Source organism: Corvus cornix, chromosome 7 (assembly GCF_000738735.6).
Source record: "Corvus cornix cornix isolate S_Up_H32 chromosome 7, ASM73873v5, whole genome shotgun sequence".
Taxonomy (NCBI): domain Eukaryota; kingdom Metazoa; phylum Chordata; class Aves; order Passeriformes; family Corvidae; genus Corvus; species Corvus cornix.
This window is the reverse complement of record NC_046337.1, coordinates 20997392-21015305: the sequence shown is the minus strand read 5'-3', so window position 1 is coordinate 21015305 and position 17914 is coordinate 20997392. Positions and strand designations below refer to the sequence as shown.

At 39.8% G+C, this 17914-nt stretch overlaps 1 protein-coding gene across 5 annotated transcripts in view; it reads right to left on the bottom strand.

Annotated features, from left to right (window-relative positions):
- The window catches only part of RAPGEF4 (Rap guanine nucleotide exchange factor 4), a 158957-nt gene that overhangs the window by 48029 nt on the left and 93014 nt on the right, over window positions 1–17914 (bottom strand). For 4 of the 5 annotated variants that reach the window (XR_002047306.3, XM_010406764.4, XM_010406767.4 and 1 more), the window contains 5 exons: window positions 12507–12560; window positions 12106–12212; window positions 10381–10502; window positions 8739–8922; window positions 3156–3240 (listed from right to left, as the gene is read on the bottom strand). Coding sequence is in view for 4 of the 5 variants with exons in the window: in XM_010406764.4 (XP_010405066.1) it covers window positions 3156–3240; window positions 8739–8922; window positions 10381–10502; window positions 12106–12212; window positions 12507–12560 (552 nt within the window). In the remaining variant the exon portion in view is untranslated. The remainder of the gene's footprint in view (window positions 1–3155; window positions 3241–8738; window positions 8923–10380; window positions 10503–12105; window positions 12213–12506; window positions 12561–17914) is intronic. The other variant, XM_019290537.3, reaches the window with a different exon arrangement.

Genomic DNA, 17914 nt, shown 5'->3' with positions numbered 1-17914 from the left:
CACTTACTCCATGGAAGTATTCCTATTCTTTCCTGAGAAATCAGTACCTTCCCCTTACTGGCGTAAGTCTGTCTGCTTCTGCTGTGTCAAGCTGTGAGGCACAGCCATCTGGACCTGTTGAGTCCCCGCTCTGCCTCACAGCTTCCCAGGCAAAGCATCCAGCTCACTACCTCTCCAGAAACTGGAGAACGTGACACTGCCCTTGGTGTCAGCCTGCTCCTTGCTGGGTTTGTTTTGCCCTGGTGTGATTAGCTCTGACTGGGTGGGCAGTTGTCTCTAGTGAGACACTGCTCACAACCACTTTTTGTCACTGTAAACACTGTGTTACTGCCACAAAATAGCACTAGCACTGGGAATCTCATATGATCCTGAGTTCTTTTGTGTGCTTTACATCTCTCTTCATACAACCACAAGTCTCCAAGGACTTGGAGGTCAATTTCCAAGCAGCGGGATTCATGTATTTGGAGAATGTCAGCTGGTGACAAGCCATTTTTCAGAGGTACTACCATGTAACTTAACCATGCCAAATACAGATCAAAAGCTGCCTCCAACATGTATTTACTAGTACTATTTTCATACCACTGTCTCGGTTGTTTAAATTAAAAAAAAAATTTAGGCCATGAAGAAAGACTTGGGAAGGAACTCTTAAATTCTGGACATAATCCAGATGAGAATCCGATGGCTTCCACCCATCTCCTAAAATGGGTGGAAAAATTTGGGTACTGATGTACTTAAAGGCACCCACCCAACCTGGGTGTTCAGCCACCAAGTACAAACATACCCCATCAGCCACCTCTCCTAGAGCTCTTTCTAGACAGCCTGGGGAAAGCACTCTCTGTTTGCAGCCTGGAGAAGAAGAAAGATAAATGGAGGTGTTTGCACGGGTTTTTTTAAGTACACTGACCTGTGAACACACTCACAGGCCTGTGACTTCTATAGCACTTAGCTCACCAAACTCCTTTATAACTTCTGCTCAAAGGCAATGACACTTTCATAAGGACAGGAAATGCAACCCCATTAACACTGCTCTGCACATAGCAGAGAGCATTCCTATCCATTTATGTCCCCAGATGTCTTCTCAGTTGATTCAGTCACTGGCCTTTGCAGTGAATGAATTGGCTTGATGAAGCCCAAAGTTTGATTTGTTTTTAACACTGTATTATATAATTGTTTTTCATTCCTAGATTAACTTCACAGGCTTCTCTAGCAGGGATTAGTTCACTACCATGCAACTTGAGTTTTATCCATTTTACTTTCTGCTGCTTGTGGCATATCTAGAAAACTTATTATTTTAGGAATTATGCCTTACTTAAAATAAATTAAACATTCCATTTCCTTTCAAGTCGATTGACCATTAATCTTCTGGTTCATAGAAGCAATGCTGTCTGTTGTTCCTCTAAGATTTCCTCCAAGCTAGTTATGCTTTCTGTCTTCTGCTTTAGTTCATGATGCACGTAGTAAGCTGGCATTTCCAGACCCTTACTGAAAACATGGAATCATCTGTACTTCAAAATGCCAAGTATTCTTTGCAGTTTGTATCATTTGCCATACTTGTTCCATATGCTACTTGCTGTGGATTCTGACCTCAAGTTTGTTTTTCTTCTGAGCTGAAAATATTTTGTGTTTCAATTTTTTTTTGTTCTGGGTTATGTCTGCAGTACCAAGAATTTTCTCCACTTCCTCTCAATATCTATCTTGGGTAGTTCTTTTGTTTAACTTTTAAAGGGTCATTTCTGGGTCTTACAGTAGTCTTTCTTTAAATACTTTTTTCTCTACATTCCAGGGATTTTTAAGGATTTTGGATGGCTGTTCCCATGTTGAAGAATACATCTGCTGCAGGTAGCTCTGCAGGTACCTTGGTTTGCAAGCTGCAGTTTGTCTGCAGATTGAGCTCTGTGTGGGAGCCCAGAGAGTCAAGAGGCCATGAACTGCCAACCCTTTCCATAGCACATGGCACAAGTGGCACCAGCCAGGTGCATGGACACTAGGAGACACAGCAGGAGCAGAGGACACGGGAAGAGTGAGACTTGCGCGTGGTGGGACTGTGAGGGGATAAAAGCCCAGCGGTTCCTTCATGGGGGTTCCCTCCTCGGAGGCACCAGCTCGAGCTGTTTCTGTGTTACTACACTGTGAATAAATTGCTTTATGGACCAAGATATACAAGGCTCTGCTATGGGAAACTCGGGGTGGAAGCAGTAAGGAAACCTGGTCTGGCTGTGAGAGTGTGGGATATGCAGGAGTCCAGCAGGACCTGCCAGGTCACTGGAGCTGCCCACTGTGAAGGGGCTCCAGTCCTAGCACTGACAATCTCTGGTGTTGGGGCTGTGACTGCCAGAGTCTCACAAATGGTCAAACTGGGAAGTTTCCTTAACACCCATGCAATTCAGATACCAACTCTGAATGCCTATTTTTTTTTTGAAAAATACTGTTCAGGTTTTTATATATTTGCATGGAGTACTATCTTTCTGCAATGCAGCTTCATAATTAGCTGCATCTGTCCAAGTTAACTGAGAATGACTGAAAGTAACAAGAGATTCCAAAGAAGGTATTGTCAAATATGGATCTACTTTCTGACTGGTTTCCTTTTCCTGAAAGCATCCACATGTTATTGCTACCAAGTAAAGTCCTATTTAGCTTGTTTCAGTTGTCTACAGTGTATCAACGATGGTGAGACTTTAAACAGATGCACTTTCTTGTCCATTCAATTTATTCTGGGTTCTCTGCACTGTCCTTTACCACTTCAGGGAGAAAGTGTCTGATGAGCTTTCTTTCACTCAATGACCAAACTCCAACCAGCAAGCACTGCACAGTGTAATTCTTCCTCCTAACTGGTTCAAGCCAAGACTCCTTACAGAAATCAATTCTGCAAAATTCAGTAGTACCAGTACCTTCACTTACACATAGATAAGGACCCAGGCAGAGGCACCTGTGCCAAGTGAGGGAGACAGGGGCTGTGCAGAAATACTTGAAGAGAATGATATCTAACAGACAACCTACACCTGCACAGTGCTGGAGTGATTCTCACAGACGGAATAAATTCTTTGCATGGAGAGTATAAACAAAAATGGTTACAGGCTCTCCAACTTTAATAAAGCACCGGAAGTAAAAATTGAGCCTCCCTTTGGTGATGAGTTAAAATTTTAAAAATTACTTACTGTAGTAGAAAGATGAGATAAGGCCTTAATGTGGAGAAGTTCTTCATATATAAATTCTAAATCATCTACAGTTCTCTGGCCAGGGCTATAGAGAGAAGATAAAAGGGATAGCTAAATGCAATAAATGCCCAAAATAAATACTTCAGAGAAGGACAGAACAACACAAAATGCTGTGGTACTGTGTAGTGAAGGGTACATCCTCACTAAACAGGCACTGAATGATGTTTCTGGCTGGAGGACTGAAACACACAAAGGATGGAAGCTCTGTGAATGCTACCTGAATGACACGGAGCAGCAGCCATGGCAACCACCTTAGAGAGATCCTGATTAGGCAGCTTTTCTTATTAAATCAAGTGTTCTGTATATGTATAGAATGGTCCCATAAATCGGAAATGGTACATAAAGATTTGCTCCTTTCAGAAGGACTCCTGAGTGTGGGGCATGTACTATTTTTCACATGCAGCACTAATTAGTTGTAGCAAACAGGCAGTAGTAGTGGTTTGTAAAGGAGTGTGTGAATTTCTGCTGAACAAATTGGAGATGCAGCAGTGCATCTTGGAGGACAGCAAACAACTGCTCTACAGTTAATGCTGAGTGCTGCTGTTTAGCCACAAAGGTAAATAAGAACCACTCAGTAGTTTCAGCTTCTCTCTCTGAAAATTACAAGGCATTCCCATTACCAAAAAGCATGCACTGATGAAGGAATAACTCTTATCCAGCACAAGGAGCAAGGAGGCTGGGACTGTGGCTGACATAATTGCTTTTCTGTAACCTACACAAAATTTTCTGATTGCTAAAGAATTTTCTGATTGCTACAAATACTGTAGGGACTGCAGTGTGTCAGAGATGCTTTGGAGGATCTAATGAACAGCACATAGGAGGAGTTGTAGGAGCTTTTGAGTAACCCCCAATCTTTTTCCCACTCACAAGATTCTCTTCAGTTACAGTATCTAATACAACATTATTTTCTAAAAGGACAAATTCTCCTGTCATATAATTTCAGACAGCACTTTGGAGTGACATATGGAAACACATAGGAAAAAAAATTCCTTTAAAGCATTATTTGAAGCTACTTTTACAGGACTAAGTCCTTCCAAACAATATGGTTTAGATTTGTGAAAAGCAGACTGCAAGTACTTAATTCAGTGGGCCAGGAACAGAAGAAAAGAGCAACAAAGACATAAATTTGGAGAGGGAGAGGATAAATTTAAGATGTGAGGCAATGGGATACAGGAAGTCCAGTCTGGGAGCAGGAGTTCCAAATGAGGTTTACATGCTCCACCTTTACAACAAGCACAGTTCTAAACCCTGCTGTCTGCAATGTGTGGTGTCAAAGGAATTAACAGCACAGTTGAATCTTTGGACAGCCCTAAAAGAAAAATTACAATGTACCTTTCTGACAGTTTTCCTCTTAAAATATCAGTATTACAAGAGACTAGAGGATCAGGAAAGCTGTATGAGGAAATACTGTGCTCTACAGGTTTTCTGCCTAGTCACCTCCTGATTCAACAGTCTGTCTACATCATGTGTGAGGCACAGGGAGTACCCAGCTGTGTCACTCTGGAGTTATATTGCATCTTTTTACAAAAGTAGCTTGATGGAGACTTCTTTTAGATGAAAGAAGGACTGAAGAAGTCACAGAAAACAAAAGGACAACTGACATGTCTGCTAAGCAAGCTTTACTTTTCTTCTGTTCTTCACCTACCAAGGACATGCATTTATTATTAAATAAAGACAAATTTAGAAAAAAACCCATTCTGGATGAAATTACTCTTTTCTCATACAGAATTGCATAAACTGTTAAGGGAAAAACAGAAATTAGTTTGGTACTGCTATGCCCTCTAGTGACTCAAAATACTCTATTGTATCTAAATCTGGCTTGAAATTACAAGGCTGACACTCCTGGTGATTTATGCGGGGCAGCTTAATTAAGTACAGCATAAAACTAAGCCAGTACTAGCTAGAAAACAAAAGGTAAGGATTTTAACAAATAATAGGGAAGTGGCAACTGTATTACATGCCTGCAAAACCAACATGTCTTGGAAAACACAGTGTAACAAATTACCGAATTTCTAGATTAAATCAAAACATAAAAGGATGATGTCTTACTACATCAGATCTCTATCTGATGTAGTAAGACAAAAGGATACACTCTTCTTTCAGCATGTCCATTTGCTTCCTCTGTTAGCACATTGGAAGGACTGACAATCTGTAGTGGATATCTGTACCTAGTCTTTACTTCTGCTCCTGCAGATGTCACGTGGAGAGATATTAGGCATCACCGTGTCTTTAAAACCTGTGTGGTGACCCACTGATGTTGATTTGTAGGATCCTGCTGTGTAAAGACCTAGTTTCTGCAGGGGACACATTCTAACAGCAATAGCTGGTTATAGAGCGGATAATAAATGGAATAGGTAGGGAATGAGGGTACACATTAATGGACAGAACTCAGGTGATATTAAGTGATCAATAAAAACTGTTCAGTGTTTGGAGAATTTACCAAGGTCAGACATACTGAGCTTCTCTGTGACTTGGATGTTGACAGTAACATAGTACTTTGCCATTGATAAGCCATGTATGTCCAAGCAATATAATTGATTATTTTTATTATACATCTAACCAGAAAATTCTCAGATAATAAGAAAAAGGGAAAAGATCAGAGACCTCACAACATTGTGATTAAGTGTCAAATGCTCTCTACTGAGAAAAAAATGTGCTAAGTGAAGTCACCAAGAATATGTAACACAGATTTATTATTTCAGTAACACTGCTAACTTACTTTAGCTAGGGCATTAAAAAAGAATGTAATCCATAACACCATCTGAGCTAAATACTGTTGTCTGATGAATATAACTCTTCCTTTAAACACTCCTGTTATTATTGTGTTGAGCTTTGTATTACAGCATCCTATTCAATTAGGGTTTACTATCAGGACATATTTTCATACTGAAGGATGGAAACACTTAAGGAGGAGCTCTGTTAATTCTACAGTAATTTTTCCAGAGACTTGTGCAAGGTCTGCACCTGTGCTCCAGCCATTATAAGGAGCAGAGAGCTGTGTTTGCTACTTCACAAAAAGCTATTTTCACATTCAGTATATGTTTTTCCAAAGGAAAAAAAAAAAACACAATAGCAACAAGAGCCTGCCAAAAATTTCCCTGAGCTCTATTCTGTTTTTTAAACTATAGAACATTCTTTCACAGTTTGACAGTTAAAATGCTGCAGTTAATGTAATAAACAGAGAATTTTTTAAGTTGGCTGTCAAAACAAGTGACACTTTTTGTTAGAGATTTTCAGATTTTGAACAATAGAAAGTACCTTTCAAAGCAACAGCTTCATTATACAATCAAATTCTCAAAGTAATCTTCTCATCAAAGAATATTGTCTTATTTCTTTCAGGGTAATTATCTGAGTTCTGCAACCTCTCTGGAAATGGTTACTGTTATAAAATGCAGCTGTGTTGGTTTGAAAATTGTGGGTCCTGCTCAGGTCAGCTAGAGTCAGCATCTCTGAAGCCTTGACAATTCCTTTGAACTTTTGGCAGCTGTAACAGTGTCTAGTCAAAACTAGCAGGGCTCTGAGGATTCATGGAGATTTTAACAGCTCTGCTTCAGCTCAGCCCAGGGAGGATTTTCAACTAACAAAATCATTATGTATGTAAACTGAATACTAGAACTAGTTAATATGGTCCCTGGCAGTACAAGCTTACTTCAATGAGCAAAGGGCTACAAAAGTAAGCACTTTCAGAAATAAGGAAAGATGCCAGATGAATATCAGTCTTGAGAAAACCTCTTTCTCCTCACTATATTCCATGAAAATCTCCTATTAGTATTCTTTCAGGTGATGCTCTGCAAGTGACGACACAGAGAAGAGCAGTACTTCCCACAGCATCTCTCCAGCCTTTCAGCTCTGTGTAAGCAGTCCAGATGATAATCAACATTTATCCTGCCAGAGTAAACTTACAATTTGCTGTTCTGAAAGCCATGACAGAAAGCAAATATAGTAGGCAGACAAAACGCACAATAACCTAAGGGGAAATTCTCCAAGGAATGACCTGCTCAGTTGGCCTGAGGCAAAGGAGAGAGCGCAGAGGGTCACAGCCCACATAGCATTGCTCAGTCTCCTAACGACTGGTGTCTGCTCAGGGGTTTTGCTCCTCAATGGAAAAGGCACAGGACACGTCTGCAAGGAAACAAGACCTCAATTCCATGACACCCTAAGGGTATATGGAAACACCATGCTCTCAGTCTGCCTTGTCCATGTATTTTTTGTGACAGAGAGCAAATGCTCCTTTGGTTGTGTTGACTAGATCTCTAATAAGCAGAAGAAAGAGAATGTATACTTCAAAACTATTGCTGCATGGCAGTGTTGCCTGTTTTTATAAGCACAAGTGTCTGATGGCACTTTTTGAAATTCGATGCTCTTCGTCAGCTTTTGGGGAAGTGCTGTCCAAATGAGCTTATGATCTAAACATAACACAGGGACAAGAATGGAGAAGGGAAAGGATACAGATGGAAACAGAACAGGAGCAAGAACTTGTGTTAGGTGATTCAAAAATCTTTTACTATGAAAAATGTTCTCACACTGTAGGCAGGGTCCACTCCTATCCCATAGCAAAGACAAACTTTGCCAATGGCCTCAAAGTAGCAGGATCCAGCCCTGTGTACTTGCCCGTCTTGGATGGACCCTTACAAGTAAATCTTCAGTGAGAGAGAGATTAAGTAATTCCTTATTCTCAGTGCACTTAAGTAGCAGTAAAATATGTCTGCAGTGGCCACTAAACACTACCTGCTTAATGCTTGCCTTCCATGGAGGGTCAAACAGAGTTTATACTGGTTGCTTTGAAGTCACTCTAAGGCTGGCTGTAAAAAAGGCCTTTAGCAGTTTTCAGTGTGACCAGGGTGTATTGCTGAAAGGATGGTTAGCCAGCCGAGGAGAGGATGTCATCTGATAGCTATCAGGTTAGGCAGACATCCTCTGTGGCCTAGGTACAGAAAGCTTTTTTTTTCTCCCCCAAGTATTGATTCTATAACAATAGGAATTGATAAATAAACCCGCAGCCACATTTCACACTTTGCTAACTAACTACAACAGGCCAAGTCCAGCTTATCTTGATTCAGTGAAGTTCTACCAAGGCTGAATCCAATTAATGGCTGCCACTGACAACTGAAAGTACCTGCTGTGCTGCCATCCTACCACTCTAGTCAAAATAACCGAAAGCAGCGTAGCTAATTGAATGACACTTCTAAACACAAAGTTGTAACAGAGCAGGATCCTGCTATTACTAGCAACTTACTTTAGGGAAGATTCAGTAATGAAAAAAAAACTCGTAATGCAGCATTTTCCTGCAGGTGAGTATGATGGCATTCATGAACTTTGATGGGTATTCTCAATACACAGTTCAACTTAAAAGCATTAATGAGGACTGGAAATCACATAACGAGAATGTAAAAACTTCAGAGGCTGGACAAACTGCCACTGAAGTGAAATAACTGCCCAAAGGGCACCTGACAATAAATGTATGTTTCTCTTGTTTCCATGTCATAAGGAAGACCCATAATATTAACTCATTATTCTGCTTACGGTTTCCTGAGAATCATCCTCATATGAGCATCTGGCCCAATCTGAGAGAGAAGCAGCATAGTATCCTGTAGCTCCTCATCACACTCCTTTTTCTCTTCCTCAGTTGGCAAAGGGGCATCTTCACGTTCATCATCCAAAAATCGATAAAATAAGTACTTGTCTTGAAAGTGGTGTTCTTGGTCCACTGAAAACAACGTAACACATCAAATACTAAGTGCTCCTCAATGAAGCAAACCTTGAAGAAATCTGTGTAGCATCGTGTTTGTCACAGATTATTTAGGAAGGGAAAGAAAGCTACAGAGAAACCGTAAGAGCATGAAACTATTTCTCACATATGTCCAAGTTATGTAGCTTGAAGGGTACACTTTTAAATTGTGTACAAGTACTTTCCAAAAGGCTTCCATATAAGTGTGTTGTGGGTGTGTATACATACGTGTGTGTGAACATGTGGGGTTTTTTCTTATTAGTTCTATTTTCTTATTGTTTCAAACTATTTCATTTAATCAAACAAATCACACTGGGGCAAACGGTTACCTTACAAATCTCTAAGAGGTATTCTCTAGCATGAACACTTTTCTCTACATGTTTAGACAGGCTGACAAAAGGTAGCAAAAGCAACTAAATTCCTTGTAATGTAGCAGAAATGTGTATCATCAAGGTACAATCCCAGGGGCAAGTTCATTGACCTGTGTCCTGGTGGAGTAACTTAATGGAAGGACTACCAAGAGAAGACCTCTAAAGTAACATTATGATACTGCAAAGGACAAACACTTGGTCTTCCAAGCAAGTCAGAGTGACGTGTTGAGTTGGATACTCTGATGCAGCTTGCAATAGCTTGCCCTGAGAGTTCAGGGGAATACATGGCAGGAATTAAAGCTACAGCCCTTAGGGTAAGGGAGCAGTGGAAATGATCTGTCTTTCCAGTATGGAAATTTCTCCCTGGGATATGGGAAGCACAACAGACGATAAATGGGAGTTTACTGTAATAGAGATGCTCTTCTGAATTTAATAAAAATGTACGTGCAAAGCTTCGAATATGAATATTGCTTTAGAAACCTACCCTTTTGAGGGCTGTAATATCCTGTTACCAACTAAATCCTGCCAAATGGAAACTGAAAGTCAATGTGAAATGCAATCGGAAAGCTAACATAAAATCCCAGATCTCTGCACTGGAATGTCTGGTGTGCTGAATTTGGGAACCCCTCCAAAACCAATGGAAATCATTCCAAAATGATGGATCTGAGCAAACAGAAATACTCACATTCACTTCTAAATACTGCACATCTTTGATGAAGGTTAGTTTTATGTAAGGTAATACATCCCTTGGTTTTGGCCTGAGTGCTATCCAGCTCGTCTTACAATATAAACACAAGCCAGTGTACTCCTAAGAGTTATCATTATAAATTGTTCATTTATGATCCAATATGCTCGTAAGTTAAAAAAGCATACTGGTAGCAAGATTCAAATAATACTGAGATGCAAATAATACTGCCTGTGTGTTGCACTTGCACTTAAGAATGAACAGGCTGCTCTGTGGCACTTTTTTTGGGCTCATAATCCCTTTCTTTTTCATGGAAAAGAACTACAGAGGAATTGATGTCACACACTGCCTGTATTTTAGTCAAGATACTGATTATCTTACCATGGTTAAGAACACCTTCTTCCAGCAGTACTTGCCACATTCCAACAGCCTGGGTTCGTAAATGGACACAAGGACTTTGCTGCATCATCCAGTCAACTAGTTCTGTCCCCACACAACATTGCCTGAAGGACAGATAAACAGACAGGAATGAAAAGGAAGCTAGCCAAGAGAGAGACTGCACACAGTAACTGCCAAGGAAAGTGGCATCTTGAACTCTGTATAAACTTAGTCAAATTTCCCTACAGAAAACACCATGTCACTGTCTACATGTACATGCTTGAAATACCAGTGAAGGTGTTCAGCTTTGAGAGGATCACCTTAGCAAAACAAGTGTTCTGGGAAATGCAGAGTTCAAAGGATCAAATTGAGCCTGTGACATCTGGTACAAAACCTACAGCACCAGTGCAACGACCTCCCACCCAGTTTTCAAAAGAAACCTCTGTATGCTATGGGATACCGAAAGCTTCATGCTTTTCAGAATCCTGCATGTAAACAATAATTTAATACTGTAAAAGTTATGCCAATGCAGCCTCTACAGGAAGAGTGAGTGCTATGAGGGTATTCCTGCATTTGTAACCAAACTTCTGTCACACTGTATTTGGAGACATTGGTTTTGGTCGAGTGTTCCTGAGGCTCTCTCATGCTCGGTCTTGGCCACCTTGCACCTCCTGACTGACCCAGAGACAGACAACAGCAGGCCTCAAGTTCTGGAGAACACCCAAAGAGGGGTAAAAAAGCAAAAAGCCAAATGGTCACTTAGTAAAATTCTTTATCATAACACTCCCTAGCTCAGACGAACAATAAGAGTTTTCCCAGTTATGTGTAAGAGAAAATGGTGCAGCTGTTGGGACCAGCACTGCTCTTCATTTATCATATATGCTCTTTTGTTCTTCTAGAGCAATGTTATATTGTGACATATTCTCGAATCAACTCACAAGCTCCAAATACCTTTGTATATTAAATACATTTTGGGCTGAAATATGGAAAATCAATGCATTTATTTCAAATGAAGATCAGCAACATATTGCTTTACTATTTAGAAAAAGACAGAGATTTAAAAATAATTTTTACTTAAATACACTTGGAATAATGCACTAGATATTTGATTTAAACATTAGATATTACAACAAATTGATTGCTTCTTAAGCCAATAGTAGATAGATCCTGACACCTTGCAGGCAGATTTCTATTCTACAAGTGCCATTGTTATCCCACTTCAGCAAGACTGTGCTGCCACCAGCAGGAAGATAAGAGAGCCTGGCAATACACTAAAAAAAAATTAAATGGAGCAGCAAATCTGCATCAGGAATGTTTCTCACAAGGTGAATTTTCAGAACTCCACAGTGAGCAAGACTGCTGTAGTAATCACTACAGGAACACAATATATTAATGAACTTTTCTATTATCTCTTACTCATATACAAAGAGAACAGAATCTACATTTTAACTTGATATTACACAGAATATTCCAGCTAACTATGCTATTAAGTTTGGATGAGTTTTTGTATGTGAATGCTCTGTTCACAATCACGGACTCAATTTCCAGTCAAATTACTTCAGAAAGGATTTACCAGGCCCATTAAAGACTGCATAACATCCAACTCAAATAGCATCACAGAATAATTTCAGACCTTTTGAGACCTGCAAGTATGGTGAGGCATAAATGACGAATCAGAGAACGGCAGGCATAAAAATTCAGAGGCCTCTATACAATCAGCTCACACACCTGTAAGTCTTCAGATGGTATTTACGGTCTCTTATCATGTGAGGAGCTCGGGACAAAATTGTATTCCGCAAAATCTTTCCAGCTCTGAGGATCTTTTCTGAAGGAACCTTGGTGATCATGGAGAAAGAAAAAGACCAAGACACACAGATTTGAAACTTTCTGAAATCTCTGCACTGCCTTCTGCAAAATAAAACACAAATGCTCTTTTCCCTGAACTGTAAATCCTCTTGCACAGAGGCTTACTTTTGCAGAGCAATGTAGTATATATTTGGGATTTTAAGTTTCACATACTTATCACATCTAACAAAAAGCATCACTCCAGCTGATTCATATCACTGTTGGAAATAGTTATTTCCATTTGTCTAATAGCCTGGCTCTACAGCACATCTATGTTCTATTACCTGTGTAATGGTTTTAGTAGGATGATGTGGGATGTGAGGATCAATAAGAGGTGTCTGAAAAATAAAATGAAATAATTTTTTAAAGATCGACCAGAAAAAAATAAAATAAAGGCTAAAGTAAAAAAAATTAACAAAACTGGTGTAATAACAAAGAATAATCTGGCCAGGAGATATGAATAGAAAAAGCCTCTGAAGATATCCTAAAGACAAACTTGCTTATTGAGGATCAGCAAATTAAACAGTGACATGACAGGTGAAGATGAATAACAAATCTGTGCTAAACTTTGTAAAGTACTAATGACATGTGCAATGGCCAAACATCACACCAGATCTGAGCCTACACAGGCATAGTTAGCTCTTCCTCCTGCACAGCAGCATTCCCCCACACGTGTCTGCTTTGCCATTCAGCCCACCACCATGGAAATTCTCTCCTCCTTCAGCACCTTTTTCTATTCAGGTCTTTTCTCCCTTACAGCATAGCACAAGAAACAGGAATGGAGACAGAGATCTTCTTTCACTATCTGTGTTTTCTAAATTAACACCAGGCTGAGCTGGCAACCCTTTTATAGCCACTCTCTGAAATGCAGAGGCACGCAGGCCACTCGCAGGGACCCAGGTAAGGACCTTCACAAAGGGGCTGGTGAAGGAAAAAGGAAAGAACAAAGCAAGTGGCTTGGTTCTGCAAAGGGAAGAGTGAAAGGGAAGACTATCAGGCTCTACAGGGGAGAAGGAGAGATCGGGATGAGAGAAATGGGGAAACAGGCACATAACAAACAGGAGAAAGAGGGAGCACACGGCACAACACAGAGGAAAAAGGAAAGTGGAAGGTTAAAGGACAGTAGAAATGGAGACAAAGGAGAACAAAACCAAACTTCAGCAGCCACCTCAGACCGATGGGAAGACATTTGGCTTTGTTGAGCCTGGTAGTGAACAGCATGGACCAAACTCACGTCAAGAGTGCAATGTCAGGAGACACGACACAAGGGCTGACTTTGGACAGCACTCTGGCCTTGCCGACAGCAGATCAGGCTGAGCACAGAGGTCTCCCACAACGGCAACACTCTGCACCTTGGCCCACGGCAGCCACAGTTCCCTCACGCCCCCATGGCAAAACCAAGATAGCCAAGACAGCCAGAGCAGAAGTATGGTAAAACATGAGCCAGGTACTTCTGGGTTGCCAGGTATTGGTTTCCCTGAACTGGGCATCTGTCCATTAGCTCCCACGGGATTTTAATGACATGACAAAGTCCTTGTAGTTATCAACTAGTGCTAAGAGCTAAGAATGCACCAGGAAACTATGGGTCAGCTGGGAAGGGGAAAATGAGGGAAGCATATGACAGAAATCAATAATCTTAACATAGAGGCCTGTATATATGGAAACCAATACAAAGTTTTTTGTTTCTACCTTACAAAAAGTCTCTGAAAAGGCAAATCAATACAATTAAAATGGGATTCCTGATTTTTCTCATTTAACAAGTCAATATTTTTTCACAAATTCATTTAAGTTACAAACATTTCTGTCCAGCCAGAAGAGCAGTAGCACATCCCTCAATATTTCTTGGTTTCTGGAACTGTGTGGAGCCTGCTCTATATAGTCTATATTTGCAGTTAACATATGTAAAGAATAGCGAAAATCTTTTGAAAGATGCCTCTAATGAAAACAAAACCACTGAATAACAATCTCAAACAGGTACAATATACTCAATCTAGCTTCCAGATTTTAATTCTAGTTAGGAATATACTTAAAGGAGAGCTAAAATGTGTAAGACAAAAAACATAGATTTTTAGAGCACTGGACTAGCAAAAACAAATGCACTTTTTTGTTTTTCAGCATTTCAATTAAGTTTTAACAAAAATGCATAAACTAACAGGTGAAAAATTGAACATGGATGAAGATTTTTCAATAAATCTCCCAACCTAATCAAAGCAGAATATAAGACAGCATTTGGAAGAAATCTGATTCAACCCAAAAGTACAGAAAAAAACCAAGGGGAAAGCTAAGACACAGCACAAGAATCTGCAGAAAGCAGCAGGAAGGCTTGTTCACCTACATCCTGACCAATACAGAAGGATCAACTGCACAGACAGAACATAAGTTGGGTGAAGGTGATCATGAAATGACCCAATGTCAGAACTTTACAGAAGGAAGAAAGATCATCAAAGCAGACACAATGGACTAGGAAGAAAAGTTTCCACAAAAACAGGATATTGATAGCTATATTCCTGGAGTGGGTCATGGGGGAACAAGTGTAAGGTAAAAGGAGTTAATGGGAGCCGGCAGTTACTTAAAGAAACAGTATTAACCATACATACAATACATACTAGCACAGAACTTAACTAGAAGGTGAAGTAAAGACTCAGCTAAAGAAAGAGCTCTTCACTGACACACAAGAAAATACACAGAAAGGAGAAAGGAGGGGGTCTAGAGAAGGCAAGTGTAGAACATACACTGAATAACAAACGACAGAATTTGAAAAGCAAAGGTACAAGATGAGACAGACCTGCCAAGAAATGTCAAGGGGTAAGAAAATATTCCACAACTGTATTAGTAGTAAAACAAAGAAAACAGTGTTGAGATACTGTTTAATAGAGGGAAATCTATTTACAGACAGTTCAAGAAAGCCAGAAACTTTTGATTTATTTCTTATCTGTGTTCATTATAAAGATCAGTGGCAGAGAGATGGTTAATATTCTAAGCAGTAGAGTGACAGGAGTAAAATCTCAACCTTGAAAAAAACCCCAAAACATAAATTAGCTATTTTCAGATTGGCTGGGTTTGTAGAATTTCATGCAGGAAACTTGAAGAGCTTGAAGAAACTGAAAGAGGGCTGCATCCATCTTGGAACCATCAGCAGCCACTCTTGGGGTCTATGGAGGCAGCTGAAGACAGAAATATGGGAAAAGGAGAAGCTGAAAAAATACAGATGTCAGCTTAATGTGTCTTCCTAGAAAAAGTCCATTTGTAAGCACCTGGAAAAGAACAGGGACATGAGTCACATGTGACGTATATTAACCAAGAACAAGTCATGCCACACTGATCTAATTTCTTTTCATGATCAAGTAGCAACACTGGTAGATTAGAAAAGAAACAGTATATTTTCAGCCTTTTAGTAAGGCTTTAGCACTTTCTCATCAGATATTCTCTTCTGCAACAGGCAGATTAAATTCCTACAAAATAGGTGCAAAGTCAGTTGGAAAAGCGCATTTTGAAAAGCAATTACCAGTGAAGCAAAGTCAAACTGGCAGTCATACCAGAGGTCTGTTCTAAGCAGTGTTCAAGAATATATCACATCTGTTAATATTAAATATTAACATGGGATGAAGCAGAATATACCTTTATTGATTCTGCAGAAGACTTCAGGATGGAAGGCACTGCACATACATTGCAGAACAATTTTACAATATGAAACAGCTGTAACATTGGTCTAAAAAATGATGCTTTTATGCAACACACACAGTGATGACTACATTTCTGAAGCAGGTAGAATCAGCTAAATAAAGACAGGGTAGGGAACAAGTGTCTTAGTGCAGTACTACAGAAAAGGAAATAAGGTTTATAATGTTTAAAATATTTAAATATTAAACACAACTGAATAACCAATGCCATACTTGTGTGAAAGCAGCAATACTGTGCTGGAATGTAGTAATATATAAGACACACAACAGTGTTCTGCTTTAATCAGCCTAGATAAGACCTAATATAAAGCACTGTGTCTCATTTGCCCACTTTACTCCAAACGCATCGAAACCAGCTGGACAGAATTTTAGAAGAAAGCAACAAGAATAATCAGAAAGCACAACATAAATAATCAAAGTTGTTCAGCTAAGGAAAAGGCAAATCTTAGCAGAGGTGTGATAAAAAACTCTTCAGATTTAAAAGGCCTTTGAAAAGAAGAAAGAAGTGACCTAGTCCATCGTGCAGAGATCAGGAAATAATTTAAATTGCCGTAAGAGAGATTCAGTCTAGGCATTGCTGAAGCTTTTCTCACAGAGCGGACAGTGAATACTGGCAGATTGCCAGAGAGGTCTGGTTCCTCCATCTTTGGGAGGATACATAAGGAATCTGTCAAGAGCGACAGTGCTACAGTGAGCATGTGGCTCAGGGATGGACTCAATGCTTTCCTGAAGTAACTTTTAGCCTCACTACATGGTACTGTGCAATTTTCGAGGACAGCTTTACAAGTCTAAAAAGAGTTCAAACACAGGGTGGTGCTGGAAGAGGCAATCAGTAACAGAGCCCCTGGGGCAGCGAGCCCGAGACACTCATTCCTACTGAGGGACAATGCCATCATCATCCAAAAGACATGCCCAGCAAAGAGTCCCCAAAGTTACAGCCTTTCATAGCTGCTGCAGTGAGCTCTGGCTGCACTAGTGATTAGCTGAAATGCAATAAATGGAAACACAGGGCTTGGACTTTGTTATAGAAAGGCAAGACATATTTCAAAGGCAGAGAAATGTAACATCAGTTAGTTAATAGGAGATAAAGGGCTCCAGCAACAACTTCTCATCAGAAAAAAAAATGTATTCTGTAAGGGATAGTCACAGCTTGGCTGAAGAACAAGAATTGTTTTGTTATTCTTTATAATCTTCGACCTTCCATTAAGGGTTGCTTAGAAAGTACTTAAAAAAAATAAAGTAGCTCTCCCTATAAAACAGCAGAGAGTGAGGAGAGTGTTTAATTGCCTTCTTAACACATCCTGGTATCTTTGAAGAATTAATGAGACTAAAGTACATACATGTGGCACAGAGGTCCTTGATGATCCCATTTCTCAATACTTCTGAATAAGGGAAAAGTTATCATGCAAAGAGCTCAATTACAATAGTTTACAAATAATTACTCATCTCCTGGCCACAGGAGTGACCGGTGTACCTGCTCTTGGCTTTCCTTCAGTGTGAGATAAAGCAACACAGCAATACCATCTTGAACTTCAGCTACTCTATTCCCTTTTCCAACTAGTGCACACTCAAACAGTTTGTTATGACCTGCTGATCTTCCCTGTAGGGGAGGAGGTCATAGGGGTCTGCAGGGTAGAGAAGGGAAAGCTGCTGGCGTTGGTAGGGGAAAGCAGAAAATTATTATGAGAAACTGTGGTAAAAAGGTTTTTAGCATTAACATTGACAAACTCCCTATCTGTACATTTATGGATTCACATTTGAGCCATTCAAACAAACCCTTCACAAAGCCAATCACAAACACCATATTTAAATTGGGGTGAAGCAGAGAAAGTAATAATTTTAGCCTCTATTCCTTTCAAGATTCAAATATTTATGCATGAGAGCATTACCACAGATTTAAATAGGATTATTCATGTGTATAATTTTATGCACACATTTAATCTGTGGAGAAATAGGCCTTAGATTTCAAACCACAGGGCAAGGCCTGTCTTTATTTTGGTGTTTCTTAAATC